Genomic DNA, 26,971 nt, shown 5'->3' on the forward strand with positions numbered 1-26,971 from the left:
CCGTGATGCTTCAGTTTTTTTTTTTTTTTGACAACAGGCAGCTTGTATATAAATTAAGGCACAATACAACAGTGGGAAAAAGTTTCCCATATTACAAAGCAAGCTATTGTAAAAGAAACCGCTGACCAGCATCTGGAGACATCGGTTATAGGGCCTTGTTTAGATTGAAGATTTTTTCAACCTGATGAATAGTAGCACTTTCGTCTTATTTGGTAAATATTGTCCAATTGTGGACCAACTAAGTTTAAAAGATTCATCTCGTGATTTCCAACTAAACTGTGCAATTAGTTATTTTTTTTACCTACATTTAATGCTCCATGCAAACGGCTAAAAATTGATGTGATGGAGAAAGAGTGAAAAAACTTGGAATTTGAGGTGATCTAAACAAGGCCTAGGTGATACTTTTGTCGGAGTCGTTAGGCCCACTAAAAGTGGCCACGACAAAAGCCTGTTCGGGAGGCCGTAAACGATCGTGGATTATTTACTGCTGGCTGGTTTGGTGTGAGAGAAAAATACTGTTCCTGGCTGGAAATTTACGATTGTTTACGAGCAAGCGAACAGGCTAGGGTTCTTGTTCTCGTACTTTGATAACATAGCCAGCGTTCTTCTCGACTGTCTGATCGGGCTATGTCCTCGAGGATAAACAATCTTCAGCCGTAGATAAGACGAATGTTTTCAAGAAAATGGATCGACGGCCATAAAAAAAAGAATGCAACACTGCCAGAAGTTCGTACATCGGCACTTGGTTGCCGGGGATCATGCCGCTGTCTGTTCCCCTGGCACCCTACTCATGTTGTGATTGTGACGTGAAATGGCAAATGGGAGCATTTTACGGGGCCCTTGCTGGATGCTGCATCTCGTGCGTTGCATACGGAGTGCGGAGTTGTACAGAACTGCCATCCCGGTCCCCAATCATGAGGAGAGCACCACCACCCCGGTAGCAGCGGGCTTGTATTATTTGCTGCCACACACACAAAAACAAAAGGAGGGCATGAATGAAGCAGTTGCTCGCGGATATTCGGCGATTTTGGTGCCCGCGTATCTGCTTTCATGTTTTCCGTATCCTGGCGATGTCATGACTCATGAACCCTTCCCTGTCCGCTCGATGCTGTTCGTACCCGTCTGAGAGGAACAGGTGCTGCTCGGCGCATTTCGCTCCATCACGACGGACATATGCCGCTCCATGGATGTTAGCGCCCCGTCTGCGCGGACTGTGCTTGTGACGGTGGACTGACTGCAGCGCATGCGCGATCTCCCTCGGCTTCATCGGGAAGGCCTTTTTATGGCTGTCCTCTTCCTGGGCGAGACGGTGTCATCGGGAAGTAGCCACTTGCCTCTCGTCCTTGTTTGCGTGACTTGGACGACGCCCAACGAGTACGGCGAGGCCAGCCGCAGTAGAGGTTGGTTGCGATGGCGTGATCCACCTCTTTGTCAGAGGGCTTATTAGTTAGCTAATAGTATTTTTCTTTCACAATAAATTAGTATTTTCAGAAATCAACAAGCGAACAAGCCGTTTGACCCAAATCATGCAGCGTCGGGCGCCAGTAGAGGGGATCAAGCACGAATTTAATCCTATTTGTCACGGTAACAAAACACGATTAAGATTCAAACAAACTCATGTCACGAGGGAAATGGAGTGGACTCTAATGAGTCCAATGGTATTCTCAGCGAACCGTCGTCGCGTGACAGGAGATCTTGGACTTGTATACTCAACCCAACCTTCTGGAAGGACGCCGTACCCCGTCCCGTGCGCGTAGTCGCTGACGCCATGAGGCCGCTATGGCTGGTGCCTTGCTGACACCGACCCCAGTAAACTTGTAGTAGAAGCATACGTATCTTCTGATGCTGATTTCTTTTTGACTGACGAGTCACATCTCCTTCTACTTCTACGCTGCGATCAGTCCGTGATGTGCTAGAATGCCTTGATCTCCGCAGCAGGCAGCAGGCAGCACCGTAGGAAAAACCGTAGAGAAATCCGCGGCACACGAGAGGAAATTCAGAGGATTTTTCAACGAGGAACACGAGTCCACAAGTCACGCGTATACGGAACCTGCCGGGGATTAATGCGCCCGCCCCCGCCACAACCGCCGCAATCCATCATCCCCCGTGCTGCCGTATTCGTAATCGTAATCCGTGAGGGGAACTGTCCGCACTCTGGGCTCCGTCGCCGCTCGCAACCGCCGCCTGTAGTTGCTTGAATGGAGCGAGGGAGCGCGCGGTGGATGGAGACGGTGGAGGAGGACGTGGAGGAGTACAGCTGGCGGGAGGTGGTGCTGCCGCACCTCGTCCCCGTGGTCCCCGACGGCGCGCCGCCGGAGCTCGAGCGGGAGACCGGTGAGCGCCGCCGCGGCAGGGACCTCCTCGTCGCCGTCGACTTCGGCCCAAACTCCAAGCACGCCTTCGACTGGTCGCTCGCGCACATCGCGCGCATGGCCGACACGGTCCACCTCGTCCACGCCGTGTCCAGTTGAGCCCCTTCCTGCCTTCCGTCGACTCTGAAACCCTATCTGTCTGCTCCATGTACCTAGCTATTCGGAACTTAAAAACCTTGATTTAAATTTTGGCGCCGTAGGTTGTTGAACTCAATATTGCATACTACCATCTATATTTGTTGTTTATAGTTCAAATGGATCGACGTGTGTGTGGATCAGTCCTGCCTTCAGCCATCTAGTTATGCATGTTTACTCGAAAAAAAGTTAGATTAGTATTATGAATGGCACACGGAGTCACCTCTATCTTACAAACTAGGGGGTTTGCTCATATTTGCCCGCCTCCCCCAATCTCTCTCCCGAAGATGTGTGAGGCACTACATAAAGAATTGCTCTGGCTGAATGTGAATTTCGATCTGTACAGGTGTGCAAAATGAGATTGTGTATGATAAAAGTCGGGAGCTGATGGAGGATTTAGCCGTTGAGGCATTCAAGACGTTACTGGTATGCTCTCTTCCTCCTTTATATATTTTTGTACCATTATGCGTAGAAGCATTTCATGTTCTGTAAATGATTTCTGACAAAAACAGAGTTGATGCAAAGTATGTACATTTGTGAATTTCTGTTTTTGCTTCTTTTCCATATTTTCCTCAAGGAATTGATACATGTGCCTTCAATTGGGAATTTGTAAGGTCCCAACCAAGGCCAGAATTGTTGAAGGTGATGCTGGAAAAGTTATTTGCCGAGAAGCAGATCGACTGAAGCCCGCTGCTGTCATTCTTGGTACACGTGGTAGAGGCCTTATTAAAAGGTACCCGACTCTTAAACTCCAAACCCTTTTTATATCTGTGGCACATTTAGATATCCAACCCTTTTGAATTAGCTTTATAGCTTATGGTCTTCTTGACTTAGCTTTATATCCAGCCAACTTTGCAAGTAGAAAATTTCTGATCATTTGAAGTCATAATACTGCTACTATCCCTTCAAAAATGAAATTTCGCATACTGCATGTAATCATAAAAGTTGTCCTACAATTTCCTTTGCGACATTTTTATTTATCACGCATCTCTTCTTTGGAACACTTCTGTGATTGCGTTCCTGCAATACACCTGTCTTGTTACTTGCAAGTTATGAATACAAATATTTGATCACAAATTCACTATCTAAAAGAATTACTTCAAGAAAAAGAAACTTTATCACAGTAATAAAACTACATGTTTTCAGTTCTGATATGTCAACAGTGAAGAGATGTCTTGATGCTAAGGGATTGTTTACTGGCTTTAGAATACCAAGGGATCTGTCTAATTAACGCCATTATTGGTTGCATGTTGTGAAATTAGGGCAGGCATGGTCCTGCTGTTTGGAAAAGTAAACATCACCATTGGAAGCAAAAAGATCTTGCAAGATTCAGATATGAAATATCCTTGCCTTTACCCCTTTTGATGTAAAACAATATCCTCATGATTTGTGCCTGGACCTCTTACTTTGCAAGCTTGCTGAAATGTGCTGAGCCCATGCTCAAATTCAATGATTCGAGAAGGTAGGTCTGATTGCTCAGTATAAAAAGCGACTTTGGCTGAATTATGGTGAGATGCTTGTACAAATGCATGGAAAGAACAGTGACTAGAATGCCTTTTTAGATAACTTGATAATTTGCAGAATCGTCTGAAATGACAAGAAGCATTTTTGGCACTAAAGCAAATGAATGCAATTAAACGTTGTTTATTATTTGTTCTTTTTACCTTTTGGTGGCTAGTTCATATTTTATTGCTCAACGTGAGCTGTAGATTGCATTTATAAGTATATCTCTAACTTTGCCTTTGTACTGTAGTGTGTTGCAGGGAAGTGTCAGTGAGTATTGCTTCCACAACTGTAAAGCAGCACCAATTATCATTGTGCCTGGCAAAGGTTAGTTCAAGTTCTTTACTTTGTATCAAGCATTTCACGAAAATAGACTGGGTATCAAGTAAAGGTCATTGCTATGGTGCTACCAAGCATAGCATGCATTTGTGAATGCACACCCTGATATGCACAGGCTGCGGATAAGCACAAGAAGCATCAAGTCTTGTTGTGGCACAAGGAAATAGTTTGTCCTATGTCTTTGAGTCTCTCCTGTATCAAATAATTGCAAGCTGTTTTTGGATCTTTCTGACGACCAAACATGTGAAAAATAAAGAACTGTTCATTTACTCTGCACACTGAAGTCTTGTTGACGAGATCAGCACAATTGGATGGGCGAAGGGAGAGAACTGATGACCGCCCCCCCCCCCCCCCCCCCCCCCCCCCCCCCCCCCTCTCTGTAGAGAGAGTAATGTTATGACCCCTGAAAAGAATCTACTTGGTAGATGTTTTTTAGGCTGAACTTTTGTTGATCTATCCACAACGAGAACTCAAAACTATGTTTCTTGGGGCCTAAAATTATGTTGTGTTCTGAACAAATACTTTTTCTGTGGTTCACAAGAAATTTGTAGTATTCGTGAAAATCGAAATAAGATTCAGCCAGTACCTTAATGCACTCAAATCATGTGCCATGTCAGTGTAGGTACATGTTAATATCCCTCGCAAAAAAAAAAGGTACATGTCAATATCGAAATAAGATTCGGCTGATATCTCTGCACTCAAATCCTTTGCGGTGGTCATTGTCAGTGTATACTGTGCAAGCGAATTATCCTTTACTTCTGTTACAAGTAAGGTTGAATTATGTCTTTGCAGAAGCTGGTGAACAGTCTGTGCTTTGAAGGAAAATGAGTAGGAGAATTGTTCCTGTTTGTTGTACTGTCAGTTTAGGTGATAAAGTGTTGTATATTGGTGTTGGTTTGTTGTGGGAACATGTTTTTAAGCGCTTTGCTTGTAATCTGAAGTTCTGAACCCTCTGTGTAGCTTGGCTCTGAAGGAATGTTTAGAAATTGGGAGAGTAGCAGACAAACATATAACACAAGAAATGTAGTTGTATTGCCATTGCTGACAGGATACTTCATTAGTACAGTTGATATGAATAAAGAATCTTCAGCCACAAATTCTGCCGTGGTTAAAACTCCAGCAATGAGGATTAATTCTTCTTACATTTCCATTTTGAGGTTGTCTAGCAAACAGTCACCTGCAGGGAAAGTAGTAGCTGGATTCAGTCACTTATGCAGTTATGCTGGAGTTAAATGTATAGGGACAAATGCACAGTTCATACAAGTCTGAATTTGCATGAACATAGTCAAAATTTATTTGATGTGCTCATTTTTGGTAGAGTTATTTGATCGTCTGCCAGTTTGAGAATTCTGTGATGGCATGTACGACCATTATGTCTCTGAACTTTAAACATGTTCAGGTTGGGGTATATTTACCCTGATCTAACCACTATTGTGTTCTTTCATTTCACATGAGGCAAAGTAACTGCTGGCTTCGCCTTCAAGAAGCAAGCTACTCACTTTCTACTGACTGAAATTGTGCATCAAATCCGCTGAACAAATTCTGGGCGCCAATATCCCAGGCAGCAGTTCCAATCACCTGCACAAAGCACAAGACACTCAGTTCAGTTCGGGCTTCAGAACAGGAGGTAGCAGCAAACTCGAAGACCACTGATTCGCAGCTAGGAGTGCATACGTTGAGGCACGGCTCGATCGTCGACGGTCCGGCCGCCACCGATACCGACGGGGCAGCCGACACAGGGCAGCTCGCGGCGGCGGGCGCGTACAGGTTGTTGACGACCATGTCCAGCCCAAAGCCAGTGGAGCTTGCCGCTGCAGATGGATGCACCTGCTGCATGGGGCTCATCTGAAGGCAGGACGGCTCCAGCTGGCCGGCCGGCAGAGCCATCGCGGGCAGGGCTGCCGCCGGGCTGCACGCCTGCTTCAGCTGCCGGCCGAAGAGGTCCTCGACGATGTTGAAGCTCACCACCGGGTTGGAAGCTGCGATCTTCATGGACAGGAACTGCAAGCAAGGAGAACCTCCGGTGAGCGATCGCGTAACAACACTAGCTTAGCTAGCTGGAAGAAGCGGAGAAGACGAAGCAGGCCGACCGGCCGGTCAGTACCTCGACTTGCTTCTGCAGGGACTGGACGTAGTTGATGATCTCGTCGAGCATGCCGGCCTTGCCCGTGACCTTGCTGCACCCGGGCACCAGCTCCTGCAGGTACCGCATCCGCTCGCTGATCCTCTCCCTCCTCACCTGCACGTCAATTCGTTCGGCCATGATTTCTGATGCACGCGGCAGGGTCGGTGACCATGAGCAAGCATGGAACACGCAAAGATGTTTGTTCAGTAATTTAGCTGTTAATGTTTTACCCGCTCGGCAAGGCTGTGGCTGTCGGTGGCCTGGCCGCGGCGGGCCCGGACGTGGATGTAGTCGGTCTTCTGGCCGGCAGCCGCAGCCGCCGCCGCCGTCGACGCAGCCTCGGCCTTCTTCTTGGTGCCAGCCTTTGGCCGCTCCTGCTTCCCTTTCCCGGGCGCCGCGATCTCAGAGAGGCCAGACAGCTGCTTCCCTCTGGGTCTCTTGCTCATGTCGCTTGCACCACCCTGCCAATTTCAGTTTTTGACACTCCTGTCAGTCAAAGACTTGACAATCCAGCAGAAAGCCTTGCTCCGGCAACCAGCACCGTCCATGCCTGAATCTCTCACCTTGGCATCGAGGTACTTGTCCGGTTTCCTCTTCCTGAACCCGCCGCCGCCGCTGCCGCTGCAAGAGGAGGAGTCGTTGCCGTCGCCGGCGCTCGGGGCCGCCGCCGCCACGGCAGGCACGCCGAGATTCGCGCCGCACATGGCGCTCAGGTCCGGCCACTCCTGGAGGTAGCCGAAGGCGCTGCACATTGCGCTGAACTTGTCGTCGTCGAGGTCGAGCAGCCCCTGGCAGAGGCTCTCGACGGTCCCCTGGCATCGCGCCATTATCAGCAACCCCGGAGACGGTATCAACGCCGAGTCCTAAGGCTAAGGTGCTTGGAACAAGCTTTGCCTCAGCTGCTTGGTGCAGGTCTGTGAGCCACCGATGATGATGAGTGAATTGAAGCAGCGTGGTTAGCAATTATGTAGGAGGGGTGTGTGGCGTAGGAGAGGGTCTTGTGGGTGAAGCTTGCGCGTCCCTTTCGCTTCCCGGCTTGTGTGCCCTCCTGGAAAATTTCCCAATCCATATATATAGGGAGAACGACGGGTGGATAGATAGGGGAGCCCGGCGCCCTTTGCTTGGGGTGATGGTACTTGGCCATGGAAACTGCAAAGCAGCAGGGCATCAGAAATGAACACCCAAGATCGATGCCTACGAAAACCTAGCTCTTTTAGCATCTAGTTAACGCATGAGCATCTTCAAAATTCACGCGTTCCGAATGAAGCTTTCGATGGAGATTATATTGGAGAGGTGTGAAAAGAGTGCAAACGGCAAAGGCTTTGGGTTCTAGCTGTGCGTGTGCTGACAGTGAGATGCGCCATTCTGAATTTTTCCTGATGCTGCAAAAAGGACGAGAGGGGGGAGACGCAGCTGCAATAACAGCAAGGACAGCTCTATCTTCTCTGTGCTGGCCGGGCCCCAGTGACTGACCACACGTTCTCTGCCACGTTGGCTTTCCACAGTAACAGGTAAGGTCACCAGAAAGATAGTAAGGGCGTGTTGGATCTCTCACCTTGTTGCCTCGCTAGTCGCTAGCCAAAGACAACCTTGCCAGCGGAGACAAGCCAAATTGGCTCTCTTGATCAAGCAAGGATAAATCTTGAAAGTATGAATAACAAGGCAGCGGATAAAGGAACCAAACACCATGAACTTTGCTCGGCCAGGCAAGGTGAGCACCAGCAAGGAATCCAAACATGCCCTAAACTACTGGCAGTGGCAGTTACTATTTTTATGACGACATAGGTATATTAATTAACGAAGTAGCATTACAAACACTTGTGATTAAGAAGAACCTAGTCCTAATTGACAACGAGGATGATGGCGACACAGACCACGGGTAAGTCCCAGGCTATACAAAGGTTGTGAGACACGGGGGCGGAAGGGCCTTGTTTCAAAGAGCAGATGTTGGAATGGTCTTTGATGTCCTTCATGGTAGAGAATCTCTGACGAAGACAAATGTTGAGGGGTGAAATGCCGAAACAAAGGAGAGGTCGATAGAGTCCCGTGGAAGGCAGTCGAGCTTTGAGAAACCAAAAGCATAGTGAGCTAGTCGCCGAAGAGGAATAAGGACTTGGTCACGACAATCCTGGAGCGCTGCTTGACAAAGATCTTTATTTTATTCTTCCCTAAGTGATGACCTCTATTGGTGATGGGAGTGGCCTTGCCATAGCCGTCGGCAATGGCAACTCCGAACTTGAGACCGCCAAGAACTACAGGAGGGTTGAGGAAGCAAAGAGCAACGGTAACTATTGTGGATTTGTGGTTATACTACAACTATGGATGTCGTCTTACTCCCTCATTTTTTTATTATCTCTATTAGAGTTAGACATATTTTATCAAGAAAAACTAAAAAGATGTAAATAATTTGCATTGAGCAGATTGAGCTTATGGATTAGGATGTGCCACTCTAAGTGGACATATACACAAACCAATTTTCTCATGATCAAAATGGAAGAAAAGGAATCTTTCCTTGAAATAAAAATGGAGCAAAGGAGTACTACGACGGGGACTGTACACGTGCACATAGCCAGGTCCAGCAATGATCAGGCCTGACTCCAGTGACTCCTGATACGAATCCGGAAGCATATAGCATTCTGAGATCTATCATCGCGTTTTGAAAGCTGAAAATCGAGTGAAGACAGGGCATGGCGTATCGAAGACTAGAACCGGCGGCTTTCACTTGGCAGAGCAAGGATGAAGTTGAGGATTTGTATTTGGAAAAAGTCCATTTTTAGCCCTTTAACTGTGACTGCAGTTTGTTTCTAGCCCTCAAACTCGAAAACCAGACACGCGCAGTCCCTTAACTCTCGAAACCGTTTAAAATTGGCCCTCACGCCCATTTGACCGTGGTTTCGGCCCAGTCAACCCGCCACGACCGCGGTTTCGACCCAGTCCTCATCCCTTCGCGACTGCCGCGCGGTCAACGAGCGAGAGTAGAGAGGGAAGGAGAGAGAGAGAGACAACGCGCGCGCAGGGCGAAACGGAGGGGGCAGAAGGCACTGGGGCGCCGGCGGCGGTCCTGGGGCCTCAGCGGAGCAGGCTCCGGCGTGAGCTGGGCGGCAACGGCGCTCGGCATGGAGGCAGCGGCCCAAGGCGACGTCCGTCTCGGCGCGACGACGGCTTCAGTCGCGGCGGCGCGGCAGGCGAGGGCGGCTACTAGCGGGCACGGCGTTTCTGCGGCCTCATAGCGTAGGGCTCTGTGGCCCATGCGGCTCGGCAAAGCAGAGCGGAGTCGGGTGAGCGTCCTCCTGCGGTGCTCGACTCCAGTGCGATGGCGAGCAGTGGCTAGCCCGTTCTGCGACGGCTGCGGCGAGCGCGGCTCCGGCGGCTTCTTCGAAGGGCCGTGGACCAAGGTGGCCTTCGGGTCCGGCGATGCTCAGCTGATTTGGGCTGGCGGGAGGTCGGTGGCGGTCTCCGACGAGCCGAGGCAGAGCTCTACTGTGGGGCTGGCCACGGCAGTAGACTGAGGGCGGCGGCGGCTGCCCGAGGTGGAGGCCAAGAGAGGAGGGGCGCTCCATCGTTCCTTGCTCACGTACGGGCACACCAAGAGCGTTGTGTGCTCCGTTGCGCTCTGCCTCGGTGTCTCCCCGCGCAGCAGCTCCTCATCCGCGGCTACGGGCTCCTACTGCGTCGACGCCGCACGCAGTGCTGAGTTCGAGCTGCCGCTGGAACAGGAATCAGAAGCACGTCGTCGTTGTATAGGAAGGCGACGCGGACCAGGCGGACCAACAATAGACGGGGACGACCCTGCGGCCTTGACCACTGGACGCCATGGAGCTCCGGTTGCGGCCGCTCGACGCCGTGGAGGTCTGGTTGCGGCCTCGACACCCGCCCTCCCCGCGCAGCTGCTAAATGCCATGGAGGTCCGGCTGCGGCTGCTCCACGCCCGGCTCGCGCGTCTCCCCGCGCCGGCCCGCCTCGACGCCATGGAGGTTCAGCCGTGGCCCTCCTCCCCATGCCGCTGGAGGGCGCGTAGGTCAGCACCAAGACGCCGAGGCCGCGGTACAGGCCACGCACGTCGTCCACGAGTAGGATCTTTCGGCTGACGACGTCGACCGGGGTCCACACCACCTGCGCGCCTACAGCAGCAGAGACACCGCCCGCGACCAAGGCGGCAGCAGATGTGGCCGGTTCCGCGACACCGAGGCAGAGCGCAATGAGCACATGGCGCTCTTGGTGTGCCTGTACGTGAGCAAGGAACGGCGGAGTGCCCCTCCTCTCTTGGCCTCCACCTCAGGCAGCAGCCGCCGCCCTTAGTCTGCTGCCGTGGCTAGCCCCGCAGCAGAGCTCTGCCTCGGCTCGTCGAAGACCACCACCGACCTCCCGCTAGCCCGAATCGGCTGAGCACCGCCGGACCCGAAGGCCACCTTGGTCCACGGCCCTTCGAAGAAGCCGCTGGAGCCGCGCTCGCCGCAGCCGTCGCAGAACGGGCTAGCCACTGCTCGCCATCGCACTGGAGTCGATCACCGTAGGAGGCCGCTCACCCGACTCCGCTCTGCTTTGCAGAGCCGCACGGGCCACGGAGCCCTACGCGACGAGGCCGCAGGAACGCCGTGCCCGCTCGTAGCCGCCCTCGCCTGCCGCGCCGTTGCGACTGAAGCCGCCGTCGCGCCGAGACGGACGCCGCCTTGGGCCGCTGCGAGCCGCTGCCTCCATGCCGAGCGCCGTTGCCGCCTAGCTCATGCCGGAGCCTGCTCCGTCGAGGCCCCAGGACCACCGCCGGCGCCCCAGTGCCGCCCTCTGCCCCCTCCGTTCCGCCCTGCACGCGCGCTGTCTCTCTCTCTCCTTCCCTCTCTGCTCTCGCTCGTTGACCGCGCGACAGTAGCGAAGGGACGAGGACTGGGCCAAAACCGCGGTCGTGGCGGGTTGACTGGGCCGAAACCACGGTCGAATGGACGCGAGGGCCAATTTTAAACGGTTTTGAGAGTTAAGGGACTGCGCGTGTCTGGTTTTCGAGTTAGAGAGCTAGAAACAAACTGCAGTCACAGTTAGAGGGCCAAAAATGAACTTTTTCCTTTGTATTTTGGCCTGTATATGCTATTTACGGTGCTGTGTCCTCAGTGGCTCCATATAAATGATAAGTCCCCTTCGGAACAATCTGGCGTTGTTCTAGGACAGTAGCCAAGCAGACTAATGCCTGCTTACCTAAGCTTCTGTTGTTTTTGCGGGCAGGCTACATGATTTTAAATAAAGTTTGGTTCCGTCGCTACTATAAAAAGAACACGTAATAGTGATTCGTACGCTCCCAAGAGGAGCAAGCGGTTAGCGATGTAGATCATATTACGTATTCCGACGTCGTATCTTCTCTTATAGTGTCTAAGCGGGATGTCATCTCCATCGACGTCGGTCCTGAAGGCGTACGAAAAAATCTTCAGCGTGACCCAGGTAATATACACGCGGTACGTGAGTTCTTCCTAGCAGACAACGACGGTAGGTGCGCGCAAGCGGTGACGTCGCCGCTCGGCAGCCGAGTATAGACCTCCTAGCCGGCGCCGTAATTCGGGTTGATCAGTGTCAAATGTAACACCGTAGCTTTCAGTATACTAGAAGGGTCCGAGCGTCTATATACAACTCTTCTGGCCCCCTAAGGCATGTTCTATTAATTTTTTTTCTCTACCTCAATACAAAGAGACACAAATCTTTTGCGCGATTGAGAAAAATAATGACTCGTACAAAAATGGTGGGTTCTTTAGGTGAAAACAAGATCCAACATTTTCGTGATCTTGGGGGGCACAAAGAAAGTCCTATCGCTTCTTAACGTGTAAAAATTAACGTCAGACATCACTATGGTACACCCTCTGTTTTAAATTACATGTTATATTAATTTATATCCTACCTTTTGAGTCAAATATTTTTTTATCTTTAATCATCAATTTAAAAAACCATATACATTAACAAAACTTGGGTTTCGAATGTTAGACACTCCCGAGCTATTTTAGCTTAAAGTAGAGAACTTCTCACTCAGCTCGAGAAAACTCATAAATCCCTTGCCCCACCGATCCATTTTACCTATGCTTTAAGAAAGTGGGACAGGCTAGGGTTTTTTTTTCCACACCGTCGACCATAAATTCACCTGACTATAATATATATGTTTTTTAGGTTCGCTGTAAGAAATACTTTCTACAGTTAAAGATGCATGCTTCTGCCAAAGCCGGCCTAGCCAGTATTACAAGCCGGCTTGATCGGGTTTGATGATCAGACCATCCCAAGTGGCAAACCTGGCTTAGTGGGGTTTCTATACCGACTTAGCAGGTAAAAACCTACATTAAATTGTTAGTTGCTCCCCCCCCTTCCAAATCAAGTTGAACTTGGTGTATGACTTCTTGATGAGTTTCTTTGATTGGTGTCGGTGTTTCGTAAACCAGACTAGTAAACTTGTACGATTACCGTGCTGCTCTAGGAAGACGATGGTAGCATCCAAAAGACACGAGGATTTATATTAGTTTAGGCTGAAGCCCTACGTCCAGTCTCAGAGATGATCGAGTGTGTGTTCCTCGCTTGAATGCTCTAAAGTTCTTACAATGGGGGGGTGCAAAAATAGTGGAAGAGGAAGAAGAGCTAGAGCTAAGAGACGGTCAGCCCAAAGGAAAGCTTCAGGAGCCTGCTACGACGGTGAATGAGTGAGTGAGTAGGGGACTCAGAATATCCTTTCTAGATGGGTGCCCTGGCTACCCTTATATAGAGTTTAGGGTCACGGCGTATACAAAGCAATAGATTTTCCTGACCGAGGGGTCGTAATCCTAAGGGAGGGACTATCTAACTTGGCTTGCAAGATACGCCGTCTTGTGGAGTACGTCCAGGCGTGGCTGTCGTCATGGTCTTGTGGCCACGTCGTGGCATGGTGTGGTATGGTGCTACTGTGTCGGCCGTGGCGGCACTGTAGACACGATGGTAGTTCGCCAGCCGTCTTGTGCGATGTGGTCTCCGTCGTGGTCTTCATCATCGTCTCTTGGTTTCTTGGGGCGTCGTACAAGAGTTGGTGGCCATCCCCTAGTCGTGGATTGTCTTGTTGTCTTGGAGAGCGAGGGGGGGGGGGGCACGATCCCTATCGTTGGGATCGTGGTTCCCGCCAGCTTAGATGGCCTTCGAGTTAAGGCTCTCGTCGTGGATCACATCCCGTAGTGGGCAGGATCGTACTCTTGTCTCGTCGGGCCGTATCTGGCCGGTGGTCATTGTACCTGTCGTCACCGCTCTGGGCGGTATTGTCTTACCTGTCGTCACAGCTCTGGACGGTATTGTCTTGTCAGGGTCAGTGCGGCGTGCCTATTCTTGTCAGAGTAGGCGCGCTTGGCTGGGCTCAACCTCTCCCCGTTCCTTCTAGGGATCGTGACGGGGGAGAGGTCGTGTGCCTTTCCAGCGCCGTGTGGCTAAGGCACGAAGGAGGGGTCGTCGCTGACCCCGGCCTTGTCATCCGGCCTGGTTCACTTGGCTTAGCTGAGCCTCAATCGTTCAGGCTTTCGCTAGCTGGTGTATTATGGGCTACGTGGCCTGCTATATAATCGGTGCCTTGAGACACTCGGGGTTGTAACCCCGACAATTGTTTAACATAGTCCCTACAATCACAAACAAACACAACCAGGTAGACACAAGCGAAAGCACAATATATGATATATCTCCTACAACTAAAAAGAACAAAGTGTGGACATTTTTTGGTGCGACATATGTTTTGGTTCGTCCGTCTGCCCACGCCTGCGATCCCACGACATCTCCCGCATGCACCGCCCTCTTGCGACAAACACGGAAAGTCTTGACCCTGATTTGCATGCGCTACAAATACGGAAAGTCTTGAGCCTGATTTGCATGCGCTATAAACACGGAAAGTCTTGACCCTAATTGCCTCAAACAAGGAAAGCGATCACCCATGTCTCACGCTCGATCATACCGCCATCGTGCCACAAATATGAAATTTTTGACCCTGATTTGCATGCGCTACAAACACTGAAGACCATCGTCGCTCGTCGCTGCACGATCAAACGCGTCTTCTTGGTAGGACTCAAGCGCGTCACTGGTCGCTGCACGGAGATGATCGTCGCGCGCCCCATTCCTCAAGCTCCTGCATGATCGAGCCGCCCCTACTTCTTCCTCGCCGTGTAGTGGAGAAGCAACAGCAATGGATCATCCACCGTCTGCCTACCGGTGGATTCACCTATGGCTACATCATCGATCGCCGCAAGGTCACCGTAAGATCACCTTGCCGTGCGATCTCCCTTCCCCGTGCGATCTCCCCTCCACGACCTGCTCCATCGTCTGGTCTGTGCGCCCGCGCCGTCATCCTCCCCGTGCCACACTGCCGCCTCCACGACGTCGCGCTGTCATCCTCGCCGTTCGCCCGCATCGTGCACCTGGAAACACCGCCGCCTCCACGACGTCCGTGTCGTAGTCCTCGCCGTTCACCCACGCCATGCACCCGAGCTGTCGTCCCCGGCTACCGCGCCGCTACCACGACGCCACCTGAGTATGCACCCGAGCCGTCGTCTTTGTATATGTAGACCGATTGACGTCGCCCGTCCTCCATCGCTCGCCGTTCATGATGTTACACAACCATAGTTCATGATGCTGCAGACGTTCTTGTTATATAGTTAATCATCTATTTTTTGATATTGTGTGCCTGCGCATTTGGATGTCATTGTTTTTTTAGCATAGTTAGCCCTTTGTCTGTACCAATCCCGTTTCAAGTAGCTCGAGCCTTATTTATTTATTGATAGTCTTAATTCATGAGTTTGGTGTACCAATGTTAGATACTTTACTGGTAAAATATATTAGATACTTTTCTCTTGTCAACTTTTTTTATGGTCACTGAATTTTTGGCTTTCGAGGGGGGGGGGGGCTCCAACCCCCCTACAGCTGGTGCATCAATGAAAATATGGAGAGGGTGAGGGAGAAGAAGAGGCGGAGGAAAGAAGAAACCCCCTACAGTTGGTGCATCAATGAAAATATGGAGAGGATGAGGGAGAAGAAGAGGCGGAGGAAAGAAAAAAAATAGAGAGAGAGAAAAAAAAAAAGACCAGCCCCCCTTCAATTCTGTTCCGCATCCGCCACTTGTCATCGATGCATACATGGATCGATCAATCGCTGCAGTAGTTCCATAAAGGGCTGCTTGTCTTGTATGCTATATATCATGCATGTTGGTAATTGCCATGCACTCATGTCAAGCAAAAGAACAATAATGGAACCATATGCATGCATGCCCTGTTAGGTGTGTGTTAGAGCTATGTACGTAGAGATCACGAGTACACCTAACAATGTCGATCGATGCCGACCTTACGCAAATGCTACAGTGTTCTAGTGGGAAAGCTCGTGCCTGCGCTTTGTGAGACCATGAGTGTGCTCGAGCCTTTTGTAGTCCTGTATATGCATGTCGCGCATATCTATACAATAATGTCAATTTCCCCTACTCTAGTTTTTCCCAATAAAATCACGTCTTTGCAATAAAAATACATTCGTCTGGAAGGCGCACGCATCACTGACCCCACCATGCATGCAGGAGTATGTACAATCCAAGCGTCTGGGGCATGGGCCATGGCTGCAGCCGGCGTCTCAGCTCCCTCTGCGCGCAGACCGTTGGGAGCCACTGCACAGGCGTTGTGGGGGCGTTGTGGGTTGTCTTCTATTTGTCGCTGCCGGCGGGAGGCGGGACAGAGGGGATCTCTGCCGGTGCAGCCCAACAGGGGCCCTGAAAGCCACCCCTGGGCGGACACCCCACATGCGCCGTGCATGCCGATGCCGATGCCGATGCCGATGCCGCCGCGGGACGACGACGATCCAGCACCCCGGTGATGATCCGTTGGCCCTGCCACGGCCAGCTAACCCAACCTGCAGCCATGGCTGCTGGCTGGCTGGTTCATACGTCCAAGTGGCGTTCTCGTCCGGTGGACAGATGGTAGGACGGCATCTGCAGAGAGAGAGATAGAGGACAGCGTGCTAAATTAGCCTATAGAAACCTGAAAGCAATAGCAGCTGGAAGAAGTACAGCAGATGGAACGATGAACAGTTCGATTTTGATTTTGAGCATTAATATTAGGAATTTACATCGCTCCGAACTGAGGGGATATATCAAATTCACAATTAATGTTACATAGATTTTGTATTCTGCTTTCATGAAGAGGTGGCTCAAAATTGTATGTCTGCAATTTGAGGTCTGATTTGCCCTGCAAGTCTGCTATACATTAGAGACATCTATAAGATTTGGATTATTATGCACCTTAATACACAAGGCCATAGACAAAAAAGATAATCATTTTAGTGCCTCATAAAATGAACTAGTCCTGCTAATGGGTATTAAGATGTCTCCACCACTCTCTCTGTTTGTTGCATCTCCTTGTCAACTACTCTTGTTAGCCTTCCCTCAAAAGTGATCAGAGATAGATGTGTCATTCCCATCAGGCCATCACACATGCATTGATCGAGCAGAGCACTATCTTTTTCCCAGGATTTTGATTGAAACCGACTGGATTACTCCAGAGTCCTAGAGGTTGTTAGTACTCTCATCATCTCCTGTGTAACGATGCACCTCACCTTGCTTCATTATCATGGGCACTCCAACTTTTGTTCCGATGCAGTGTCAGCTTAGCACGGTGGCACCACACCCGTCTCATCTAGTTTCGTTTTCTGCAGAAAAGAGTCACTTGGGTGAATCTGAGTGGCCATGATTTGAACACCAGCATTATTATGCTGATTGTAGGAGTTTCCACTCACAAACAGAGGTCTTTACATTGCATTCAGTGCACATGAACCAAGAAACAAACAACAAACCTGATGTAGTGCAGCGAAACGGCATCTTAAAACATTGAACTTACACCTGATGATTTGATGTAGCTATAGGACAACAAAACCATATACACAAGTTTCTATTGCCCCTTTTTTTATTTTAGAGGCAACTGAGAACGTAATATTTTCGTCAAAAAAAACTGAGAACATAATACTCAATTCGTGCACATATTCATGTTTCCCACTTCAAAATAATCTCACTGAATGGCATAGCTCAATTCGTGCGTAAACACCATTACGTGGAACATTTGGAAGGAAAGAAATCACAGAATCTTAATTGAATGGCACAGTCCTCCCTTTACTTTCAAAAAATATTAATATCTCAATTATACATGTGCCCCTACACCCCACATGTCAGTTTATTCATTCTGGAGTGGCACAAATAATGGTGTTATTAACCAATATTTGTTTTAGAGGTACTCAACTATCTACTTGACTGATGGAGGTAGCAGTTTTTCGGAAGACAGTGAAGCTTGCACGATCGAGAAACCTACAAGGGGCAATCATAAGGTGCATGCAGCAGCATCCGGTCATCGTCAAGCCTGTTGGTCTCCAATCTAAAATAGGCCCGGCGCCCTGATGAGATTGAGAGGTGGAGGACTGGACGGGCATCTATATCTACTACACTTTCGGCTGGCTCTCTTCTGTCCCATGCGTCTTTTGGCCTCGCCACAGCTGTGAAGATAAGGGCAAGGTACAATGTCACAACCGGGGGAACAGGGACTCCAGCCGCTGAAATGGAGAACACACAAGATCCAATAGTTCACATTGCCACATTTCAGTTCAAATAGTTCTTCGACCGAGGTTTGGACCAATCGCAGCGGCGGACTCAATAGTCATCATATAGTGTTATGAAATATAAGGCGAGTCCTAATTAGAATCTTATTCTCATTAATAAGTTATGGTCATGTTTGCTTGTCTTATGAGCCGTACTATTTCAGCGAACGAACAATATTTTTCTCTCACAACAAATCAGCGAATAGTACTTTCAGCCTTGGCTTTTCAACAAAGCGAACAGAGCCTAGGTAGGGACATGGTATTAAGTTACGTAAAGAGAAAAGAGGCATGAGTTTCCTCGATCTAGATGAAACTAGGTACATAAGGTTTCCAAGACATCAAAATACAATGAAACCGGCATTGAGGGTAAGAGGTTTCATTTCATCCAGTTGTGTTCGATCTTGTACGTCGCAATTAATTTATATACTCCCTCCGTCCCAAAATAAATGTCCATCTCGAATTTGGATGAGTCCATCGATCTCAACTTTGACTAGGCCATGTTCACTTCGCTGGAAAACCAAGTTAAAAAGTATTGTTCGCTTATTTGTTGTGAGAGAAAAATATCATATCATGGCTGATAAGCAAGGCTGATAAGTTCAAGCGAACAGGGCACTAAAATGTGTATCTCAAAATAGGCTAATCTAGCAGTTTCATTGTTGTTTTTCCTAAAGCATTACCTTCAATGACCTAGCTAATCTAGCATGCTATTAAGGGTTTGTTTTGATTGTAGCTAATATTTAGCCCCAGTCCATTCAAAGGGGAAGAAGGGTAATTTTGTTTTCAAGCCTTCAACTAGTTATAGTCAATCCCGCTTTATTTAGGATAATTTTTAGTCCCAACTAATAACTACCCCCTTATCCAATCAAATCCTAAGTGTGTATATAAAGAGTGCCCCTTGCAAGTGGATCATGTTTTTTTTTTCAATAATTGCAAGTGGATCATGTCGAAGCTTTCATTAAGATTTTCATAACCACTAAACTACGAAACCAGATATGTGATGGAAATTATTGAACTAGACCTCTGCTAAAGGGGTTTTCTGGTAAAAACATCTCTTGATCACTGTTCTCTCCGATCCGATAATCTAAATATCCAAAGCTTAAATTATGGGACTCTGCTGGTTCCCATGATGATTTATTTAATCAGGGTGTCGGCAAAACTATTGGCTGCACCTGCTGCCATCAACCTCAGCCATGTCACGACTCACTCTGCAGCCGCAACCAAAGCATGATGGCCACCACCAAATATCCCATCCTGCTCCTGCTCCTGCCCCTGCGCCACATCGATCCTGCCGTGCATCCCCCTCGCGAGTCGCGATACCTGAACCTGCTTCACCGCGGTCGCCGTCGCCAAGACAGTATACGTGTCTCTCGCCCACGCGGCTGGCTGGGTAGCGCACACCCGGCGGCGGCCCTCGCCCAGCCGGTTCTCGCGATCGATCAGAAGCGGAGCATCTCCTGATCGGCAGGAGCCGTCGCGTCGCCTTCAGCGGCAGCTGCCGCGCGCCGCCGTGCCCGTGCAGCATCCTTGAGGGGCAGAGGGCGCCAGTGCGGGCAGGCAGGCAGGCGTGTGGTCGCCGCGCACTCAGCAGGGGAAAGGGACCCAGCCCTTGCCCCTTGGGCACACGATGACGATGCACCGAACCTGGGCGCGGAGGAGAGGCTAGTTCTAGGCTAGCTAGTGGGGACTAGGGAAAGGAAAGGAGCAGCAGCCTAGGGCGTCGCTCGATCGATCGCTGAATGAGAGAGACCGGCCGGCGGCGTCCTGCGTGCGCTCCAGCTGCCATGGGCCGGGGATCGCGAAGCCGCATCCGCAACGGCCTGATGTGCAGTGCAGACTGGAGACTGCAGAGTCGGAATAATCATTCAGATCTCAGCGCAGTGCAGGATCTCGACTAGCGTAGCAGGCAGGCATGTCATCCAGGAAAGGCAGATCAGTAAAGCCTGTGCCGTGACTGCTATCCAGGCTGAAAGGAAGGCTTCGACAGTGAACAGTGGGAGAGCGCAGGAGGGAAGCGTGTCCCGGCCGGCGCTGGCCTCGTGGGCTTCGGTTTCATTCGGCGAACACTACACGGATGAACTTGAGACCGCCGCGCCGCTAGGCTGTGCACTAATCTGGCCAGCCCATATGCGGTTACAGATTACTCCAACAGGACTTTGATCAAACGAAGTGTATAGCGATGCCGTGCTGCTGCTTCACGATGATTCGATGAAGGACGAGCAGTGAGACAGCAGACGAGCAGCAGTCCATGGGCATAGGCGAGGGACGCAGATCGGCACATACAGGCGACGAAACGGCGGTGTTTGGGAACATGCATGTATGTATGGAGCATGGGCATGGAGATGTAGGTACTGCTTCGAACAACTTCTCCTGCGACAGATTCGGAGCTAGGTCGCCAGATGATCGTGAGCTTCGTGATAGTGCCTTGGCACTGAAGAAACGATCGAGCGGCCGGACTCCCGTGCGCTCCACCAGGGCGAAGACCGATGGGTGCACTGCAGTGCAGTGATGGATCGCTCATCGCCTCATCACACTCATCATCAGCCGGGAAAGGGGCAATGACCTGACTTGACTCGAGGCTGCCGACTCGGATGGAGATGGAGATGTAGCCCCCATGTGATGTGAGCTTAATTGGAATGGGCAGCCAATGGGATGGGATCATGGGAGGTTTGTTCTGTTCCCCTCGTCTGGAAAGGGACTTGACTGTAAGTGAACTTTCAGAACGCCCACACCCCCACAGCATGTAGGTAGAGTACATAGCAGCATCAAATTAGGTTGCAGAGGGCAGTATTCTATGCCAACTAGTGGCTCTGTTTTTTCAGCAATACTTTTCAGCAAACGAACAATGTTTTTCTCTCACAACAAATCAGCATCAGCAGCAGCAACGGCTAAATTTTAGCGAGCCAAACAGGGCCAGTATCAAGTAATGGGAAAATATGAACAGGATCTTGGGAAAACAAGCTTCTATTCAGGCTTTAAAGGTATCTTGGGAACAGCCCGATACAAAACAGCAAGCTTTCCGCCAAATAGAAAGGTGATGTATCTACTGACTTACACACAGAAGAACAGTGCTATAACCACTAACAAGCTCTATTGAAATACATGAGGATGAAAATCTATCATCTCATCAAGCATCTCATTCGGGACAATACAAGCGCTACCATCACTAGAGAATGTGGTTAGTTTTGTAGCATGTACAAGGAGTCAAGGACTACTCGCTTTCCACTAAAAAGGACTACCAACTCCAACAAACTTCGCCGGTTCTCAGAACAGCGTGAGTGACCGGGGCTTTGAGAAGATGTTCAGCTTTCTTTGGAAAAACCTGGACGACTTTGACACCGGCTGCTTGTGAACTGAGTTGTTGGGAGCATCCTCTACCGCGCCTGTGGCAGACACTTCTTGTGAACATGAGTTAGTGAACTGGTCGCTTCGCCTCATGTCCCGGAGAAGATGAAGTAGCTTCGTCGAACAGCTTTTCGCTTCTTCGGTTCCGTTTACCGACAAGTCCACTAGGGCAGGGATCACACCTTCCTTCATTACAAGTAGACAATCCTCGGCACTACACGAACATATTGCTAGAAGTATAACCACCGCATGCTCTCGCTCTGTAGGGCTTCCTGTGTCCAGATATTCTGCTACAGAGGCAAGACACCGATCGGTTCTTGTAATACGCACTACAGCTTCTTCCATGTCGCTTAAGTTCCGCAAAATCTTCAAACAGCACTCAACAAAGTTTCCTTCGGTGAAGATGGGGACAAGCTTTGAGATTATTCCCATTGAAACTAATGAAGATCTTATATCAGCGTCAGATGAAAGCTCGCAGATGATCTCCAGAGACAATTCAAGGCCTTCAGTATCTTCAGATGCCAGTATTTTGAACAATGGAGGAGTAACAACAGAGGCCATCACATGAGATTTTGGACAACTCAAGTGCTTAATCAACTCAAGCAGCGTCAACAAAGCTTTAACTTTTAACTTGGAATCAAGGAAGGATGTGATCAGATGAAATGATTCTTCATTCATAGATTGAACTTTAGCCCTACATGTAAGAAAATATATGTTTGAAAATAATCTCGTGAAATATGATGTATGAATATAAGTGACTGCCCAAGACCAACTAAGTAACAGAATACAGAAATATAGTGATAAAGCAGGATGATTGTAAGCATAAGCCTACTTTGCCATGTTATACTAAAAAGGATGGAAATACATATGTTAATGTTACTGAACGCCCAACATAAGAGTAATAAAGCAAGGGTGCATATTTGATCAGAATAATAAGTGACCTTACCTGCTATTGGAAAGAAAAGCAAGAAAAAACCGAAATCCAGCTTCCTGAGCTTGCACACTGTAGCTGCCAGTATCATTTCTCAAGAATTCAAGGAATGCTTCAACAAATCCATTTGACATCATAGCATATGAAACCTCACTTTCATAATCAAGAACGTTCTTCAAATCTTTAATTGACTTGTCTTGCAGTTCTAATGGGAGCATGGACAGCTCATGAAAGAAGTTCAGGAACATCTCCTGGTTGAAGTTGTGGAACGACAGATGCTTTTGATAGTCAGCATTCCAAGAGAACTGAGAAATATCTTTTGAATCCTCCATGTCCCTAGCGTGGGATGCATTAGAAACATAACTGGCATCAGATAATGCAACAGACGTATTGCTGTGATCAATCACAAAACTGTTGGCCTTTCCAGCAATGAGAGGTACCGAAACATTGTGCAAACTTGACATAGAGTAACCATTCAATTGCTCTGGTAAGTAACTGTAAGCATTTTCGCTTGGAGGGATAAAATTGGAAACTGTAAAACCATGCTCTTTGCACCAATTGTAAATGAGATCTCTCATGCAGGTATTTGGGATCATGGAGAAGTTCTCTAGCTTCATCTGTGTCCTAGGACAAGTATCATATCCTTCATTGAACCACCTCTCAATATATTCTCTTTCATAAGTCTGTCCAGATGTTATTATAACAGGATCATGCATTAGCTTTGTTGATATTGGGCAGCAGAACTCTGGAGGTGGAGTAGCTGCTCCAGACATATTACTGTGATCCTCATAAATCTGAAAGTCTGTTGGTGTGTAACATTTTCCAGGAGCGCTGGCATCACAGGAAGGTGTGCTCAGAGTTAAAGATTGACTTTCAGATTGTAAATTCTCGTTCTGTTCACCAGAGTCCTGTCTGATGCTCTTTCCATACTTCTTAATGAGGTACAGGAAAAACTTAAGGACCCCCTCCTTTTTCGGATCATTACCACTAACTTTGTCAAGCAGTTTCTTGATTGCTCGTCTTTCAATTAAGACTGCTTTAGGAGATGTCAGCTCCAACTTTGAAGCAGCCTGCAGGAATGTCTCAAGTTCTAATTCTTCACTTGTGTCGGATTGCCGGAGCATCTGTAAAATGGCTTTGCCAGCCTCTTCTTCCATTGGATCAAGAACAAATTTGACATCCCGAAGATCATTATGGACTTCAGCAATCTGTATGAAGTAATGCAGTAACAGTCAAACAAATTGTAATACATGAACTTATACGATAAAGCAATATATTCATGTGCATAGGTCCCCATAATACCTGTGAGTGAAAATGAGCACACTCGGGTTGAGTTGCAATTTACATAAGTTTATTACACAGATTATTTGAAGTAAAAACAAACACTACTTCATAAAAGTTGGTGTGGCACTTTGTTCTATACGCTATCAGAACACAATGTGGCAATGGGACAAGTCGGTCATTTTGCTCTGAAACCAATACTAGCAATTGAACTGACTTTTACAGATTAAAAAAAAAAAGACTAAAACATGAAATCATATCAGCTAACCTGATTAGCTAGTGCTGGTGGAACCATATTCTGAATAAGGAACAAACTCCGCCTCAGTGAGTCTCTGATCCTTTCACATCTTGCTACAATTGTCTCTCCAGTAATAGCCTGAATCATGAATATCCAAAATCATTAAAGAAAGAAAAAGAAGGCACGGAAACAATATGCATAGGATATCAGAATACTTATTTCCCATCAAGACAACGTACCAAGTAGAGCTTACTACAGTCAATGCAGTGTAGGATTATGAACCTCCCTTTCTCGACAATATTGTATAGGTTGCATAATTCCTGTATGCCTGCTTTACAACCTGGTCGAGCAGCCTCTATTGACGGAAGAATAGAAGAGACCTTATCCAACATCATTGTCAGCTCACTACACATTGAGCTGTGAACCTAAAAAAGCAAAACAGCAAAGCATGAATCACATCAATGATAGGCACAAGATGATGAAACGGAAAGAACAAATATAGTATCTACATGTCCAGGAAAACAGATCTATAAGAATAATCTAGAAAGATGACTCATAAGCTTATAGCAACGAAACAAAATTGTTGAAAAAGATAAGATTGGTAAACTGAGCTCCTCACTTTTGTCAGGTCACCAGACCTTATAACACAAGGATTTGTACTTCTACCACAATTCAAGTTCAAATTGTCTAGCAAATTCAACAGTTCACTTGTGTTTAAATTTGCACGATCAACCATGACACAGAGGCACATATTAGCATCACGAAAAGGAATATGAACATGTTGCCACATGCAAAGAGTTTTCCTACTTGCGTGACAGAGGTAAGACCATACACTTAATGTTCCAATGAAAATAAAAACTGTTGTTAGAAAAAAAGAGGGCAATATTTAACCTTGGGGCAAGATTTGTGCTGAGATATACCCATCACTTCATTGTTACCGTTCGCCATCCACGAAGAAGGCTGCCAATCTTGATGATGACACTGTTCAAGACGAATATTATAATGTCAGAAAGAATCTGGGGGGGAATCCAGTCTTATGATGACACTGAATAGTGTTGTTGAAACCATATCAAGTCCAAGTGCACTTCATAAGTGAATGCTTAGCTACTTACCAATTATCAAGGATAGAATAGTTAGGTCAACCAGAACTGTCTAATCTCAAAGGATATGATGGATCATTGCAGCAAAGGGAAGGTCAAGCTTTCTTTATCTACTCATCATTTGAATTGTGTGAAAAGTTTGACTATTATTTACCTTTATCCTGATCTAAAACAAAGAGCAAATGACATTTGGATATTTTGGAAAAGATTCATGCCATCAATGTTTCCAGTAATTACCTATTACCATTGATTTGCATGGTGAATGTGCTATGTCAAAAAGTCAGCAATCAAACAAACAGATCATACAGGGTCAACTCTACCTAAATAACATTTTGAACAATGACCAATATTAGCATTCGTTGACCTAATAGTCAATACCTTCCGATTCTGTGATCCATAAATGTAAGGTGCTAGTCCTATGCCAACTCCTAGTTATCCAACATACGCAGAAGTCAATAATTGGTCAAATCTGCCTTTTTGTTCTTTCTAACATTGAGGCATTAAAAAAAGAACCAAAATGTCATTCATTTCAGTTGAACTCCCACCATAGGTAAAAGGCAATTAATTTGTGGATATGATGCCTCTCCGATTTCTTATTGTGATAAAACAAATGTTTCTTCAGTTAAATGCATATTGACTGCCGCAGTACTTGCTCTCTTTGACACAACACGATACGTACTGTCAATATTCGTGTGTTTTTCTCAAAAATAGTAATAAGCATTTGGCCTCTTTTTTTTGCCCAAGAACCGTCTTCTAAAACCGCTCTGACAAAATTTCTAGTGTAACTAAACTAATCAACATTTTGAGTTTTGACTTCGCATTGCACCAACTGTACCAGTCCATCCTTTAACTCCTCACAAACTTTCAGCCCTACGAACCAAGCATAGTTACATCCTGCAAGTGCTATGCCCGCCAAAGTAGAAACTAGATAAAGCAGATTTACTTTGTAACATGATTCCCTATCAATTACACTTATCTAAGTCTTTCCCTTGAGTTAGATGACATTAAACGACTGTTAGAACACCATGAGTCAAGAATGGCAACCAGGTCGAGTACTCGTGCAGGAAAAATTAGAAAAATACAAGTAGGAGAAAAGAAACAATACAGGTCGACCCTTTTGTTATTACGAGATAATAAGGGGTGGACCTAGTAGACGACACAAAGGTAGGGGTTTTCGGTCCCATGAAAGAACAGGACAGGAGTAGGAGAACAATTGATTCCTCGATATAGGTACAGAATCAGACAGCAGGACCGCTCATCTTTCATGGAAATGGCAAAAATTCTCATAAGTTCTAGAAAATAAAGCAATCGTCTGAACTGATCTTACTGAGAGAGGGGAAAGACAGCAGAGAATAGAAGAAACCCTACAAACAATCATCAAGCACCAATAGTGGTAGCATAAACAGAGCAGAAGGTGAAAGGAAGGCAACCAACCTTCTCGTGAAGATCTCCCGGTACTTGCTTGATATATCGATCGAAGCAATGAATCCAGAGGCGGAGGGTGCTCTCGAAAACTCGGGAGACGATCGATGCACGCAGGGAACAGAGGGACCTCCTGTCTTGTCCCCGGAAGAACATCAGAATGGAAACTCCCTCTTCCGCAACCACAAGCTGAAACAAACGTATGCAGAGAAATAGAGAGAGGAGAGAGGAGACGAACCGCTGACGAATATGATCCTTCTCCGGCAGCGCAAGGATTCCACCCGGCTCACTGAACCATGGCTGGAAAAGCCCGGCACCTGAATCCGCACGCAGGAGCAGTCGATCAGGGAAGGCGGCGGCCCTACTGCTTCTCTCCTTCTCCTCCTTCTCCCCTGTTTCTCTCGCACCTGCTGAGTGCTGACCCGCCCCGGCTGAGACGGATAAAGATAGCGCCCGCGCCGCGAGGGAGAGAGGAAGAGGATGGAACGGGATCGTGGAAGAAATGATGAGAGAGAGGGATGCGGGCAGGGGCAGGCAGTGGCACACGGCGCCCCGCACCGCGCACGCTGGTGTTTTATTCGTTTCGGGCTCGTGTCT

General features: G+C 48.1%; 3 protein-coding genes across 4 annotated transcripts; 1 reads left to right on the forward strand and 2 right to left on the reverse strand.

Moving 5' to 3' along the window:
* The first annotated feature begins 1,924 nt into the window (after positions 1 to 1,924).
* On the forward strand, positions 1,925 to 5,468 carry LOC136467561 (universal stress protein PHOS32-like). Its single transcript, XM_066466314.1, has 5 exons — positions 1,925 to 2,466; positions 2,854 to 2,933; positions 3,122 to 3,240; positions 4,261 to 4,337; positions 5,142 to 5,468. Exons 1-5 carry the CDS (start codon positions 2,199 to 2,201, stop codon positions 5,165 to 5,167), a joined length of 570 nt encoding a protein of 189 aa, XP_066322411.1. The 5' UTR covers positions 1,925 to 2,198; the 3' UTR covers positions 5,168 to 5,468.
* LOC136467560 (basic helix-loop-helix protein 79-like) lies at positions 5,397 to 7,724 on the reverse strand. The gene is made up of 6 exons (XM_066466313.1): positions 7,038 to 7,724; positions 6,705 to 6,935; positions 6,454 to 6,588; positions 6,024 to 6,350; positions 5,849 to 5,927; positions 5,397 to 5,526 (listed from the first exon to the last, which is right to left on the reverse strand). Exons 1-6 carry the CDS (start codon positions 7,299 to 7,301, stop codon positions 5,489 to 5,491), a joined length of 1,074 nt encoding a protein of 357 aa, XP_066322410.1. The 5' UTR covers positions 7,302 to 7,724; the 3' UTR covers positions 5,397 to 5,488.
* A 13,281-nt stretch (positions 7,725 to 21,005) lies between these two features.
* LOC136467562 (U-box domain-containing protein 6-like) lies at positions 21,006 to 26,971 on the reverse strand. Of its 2 annotated transcripts, XM_066466316.1 has the most exons (7): positions 26,613 to 26,970; positions 26,387 to 26,507; positions 24,744 to 24,833; positions 24,092 to 24,277; positions 23,883 to 23,990; positions 22,349 to 23,541; positions 21,006 to 22,096 (listed from the first exon to the last, which is right to left on the reverse strand). In XM_066466316.1, the coding sequence occupies exons 3-7, from the start codon at positions 24,798 to 24,800 to the stop codon at positions 21,322 to 21,324; spliced, it is 2,319 nt and encodes a 772-aa protein (XP_066322413.1). In that variant the 5' UTR covers positions 24,801 to 24,833; positions 26,387 to 26,507; positions 26,613 to 26,970; the 3' UTR covers positions 21,006 to 21,321. The 2 variants fall into 2 exon arrangements, with proteins under 2 accessions (XP_066322413.1, XP_066322412.1); XM_066466315.1 differs by having other exon boundaries at positions 26,387 to 26,971.

This window comes from Miscanthus floridulus, chromosome 7 (assembly GCF_019320115.1).
Source record: "Miscanthus floridulus cultivar M001 chromosome 7, ASM1932011v1, whole genome shotgun sequence".
In the NCBI taxonomy this organism is placed as follows: Eukaryota; Viridiplantae; Streptophyta; class Magnoliopsida; order Poales; family Poaceae; genus Miscanthus; species Miscanthus floridulus.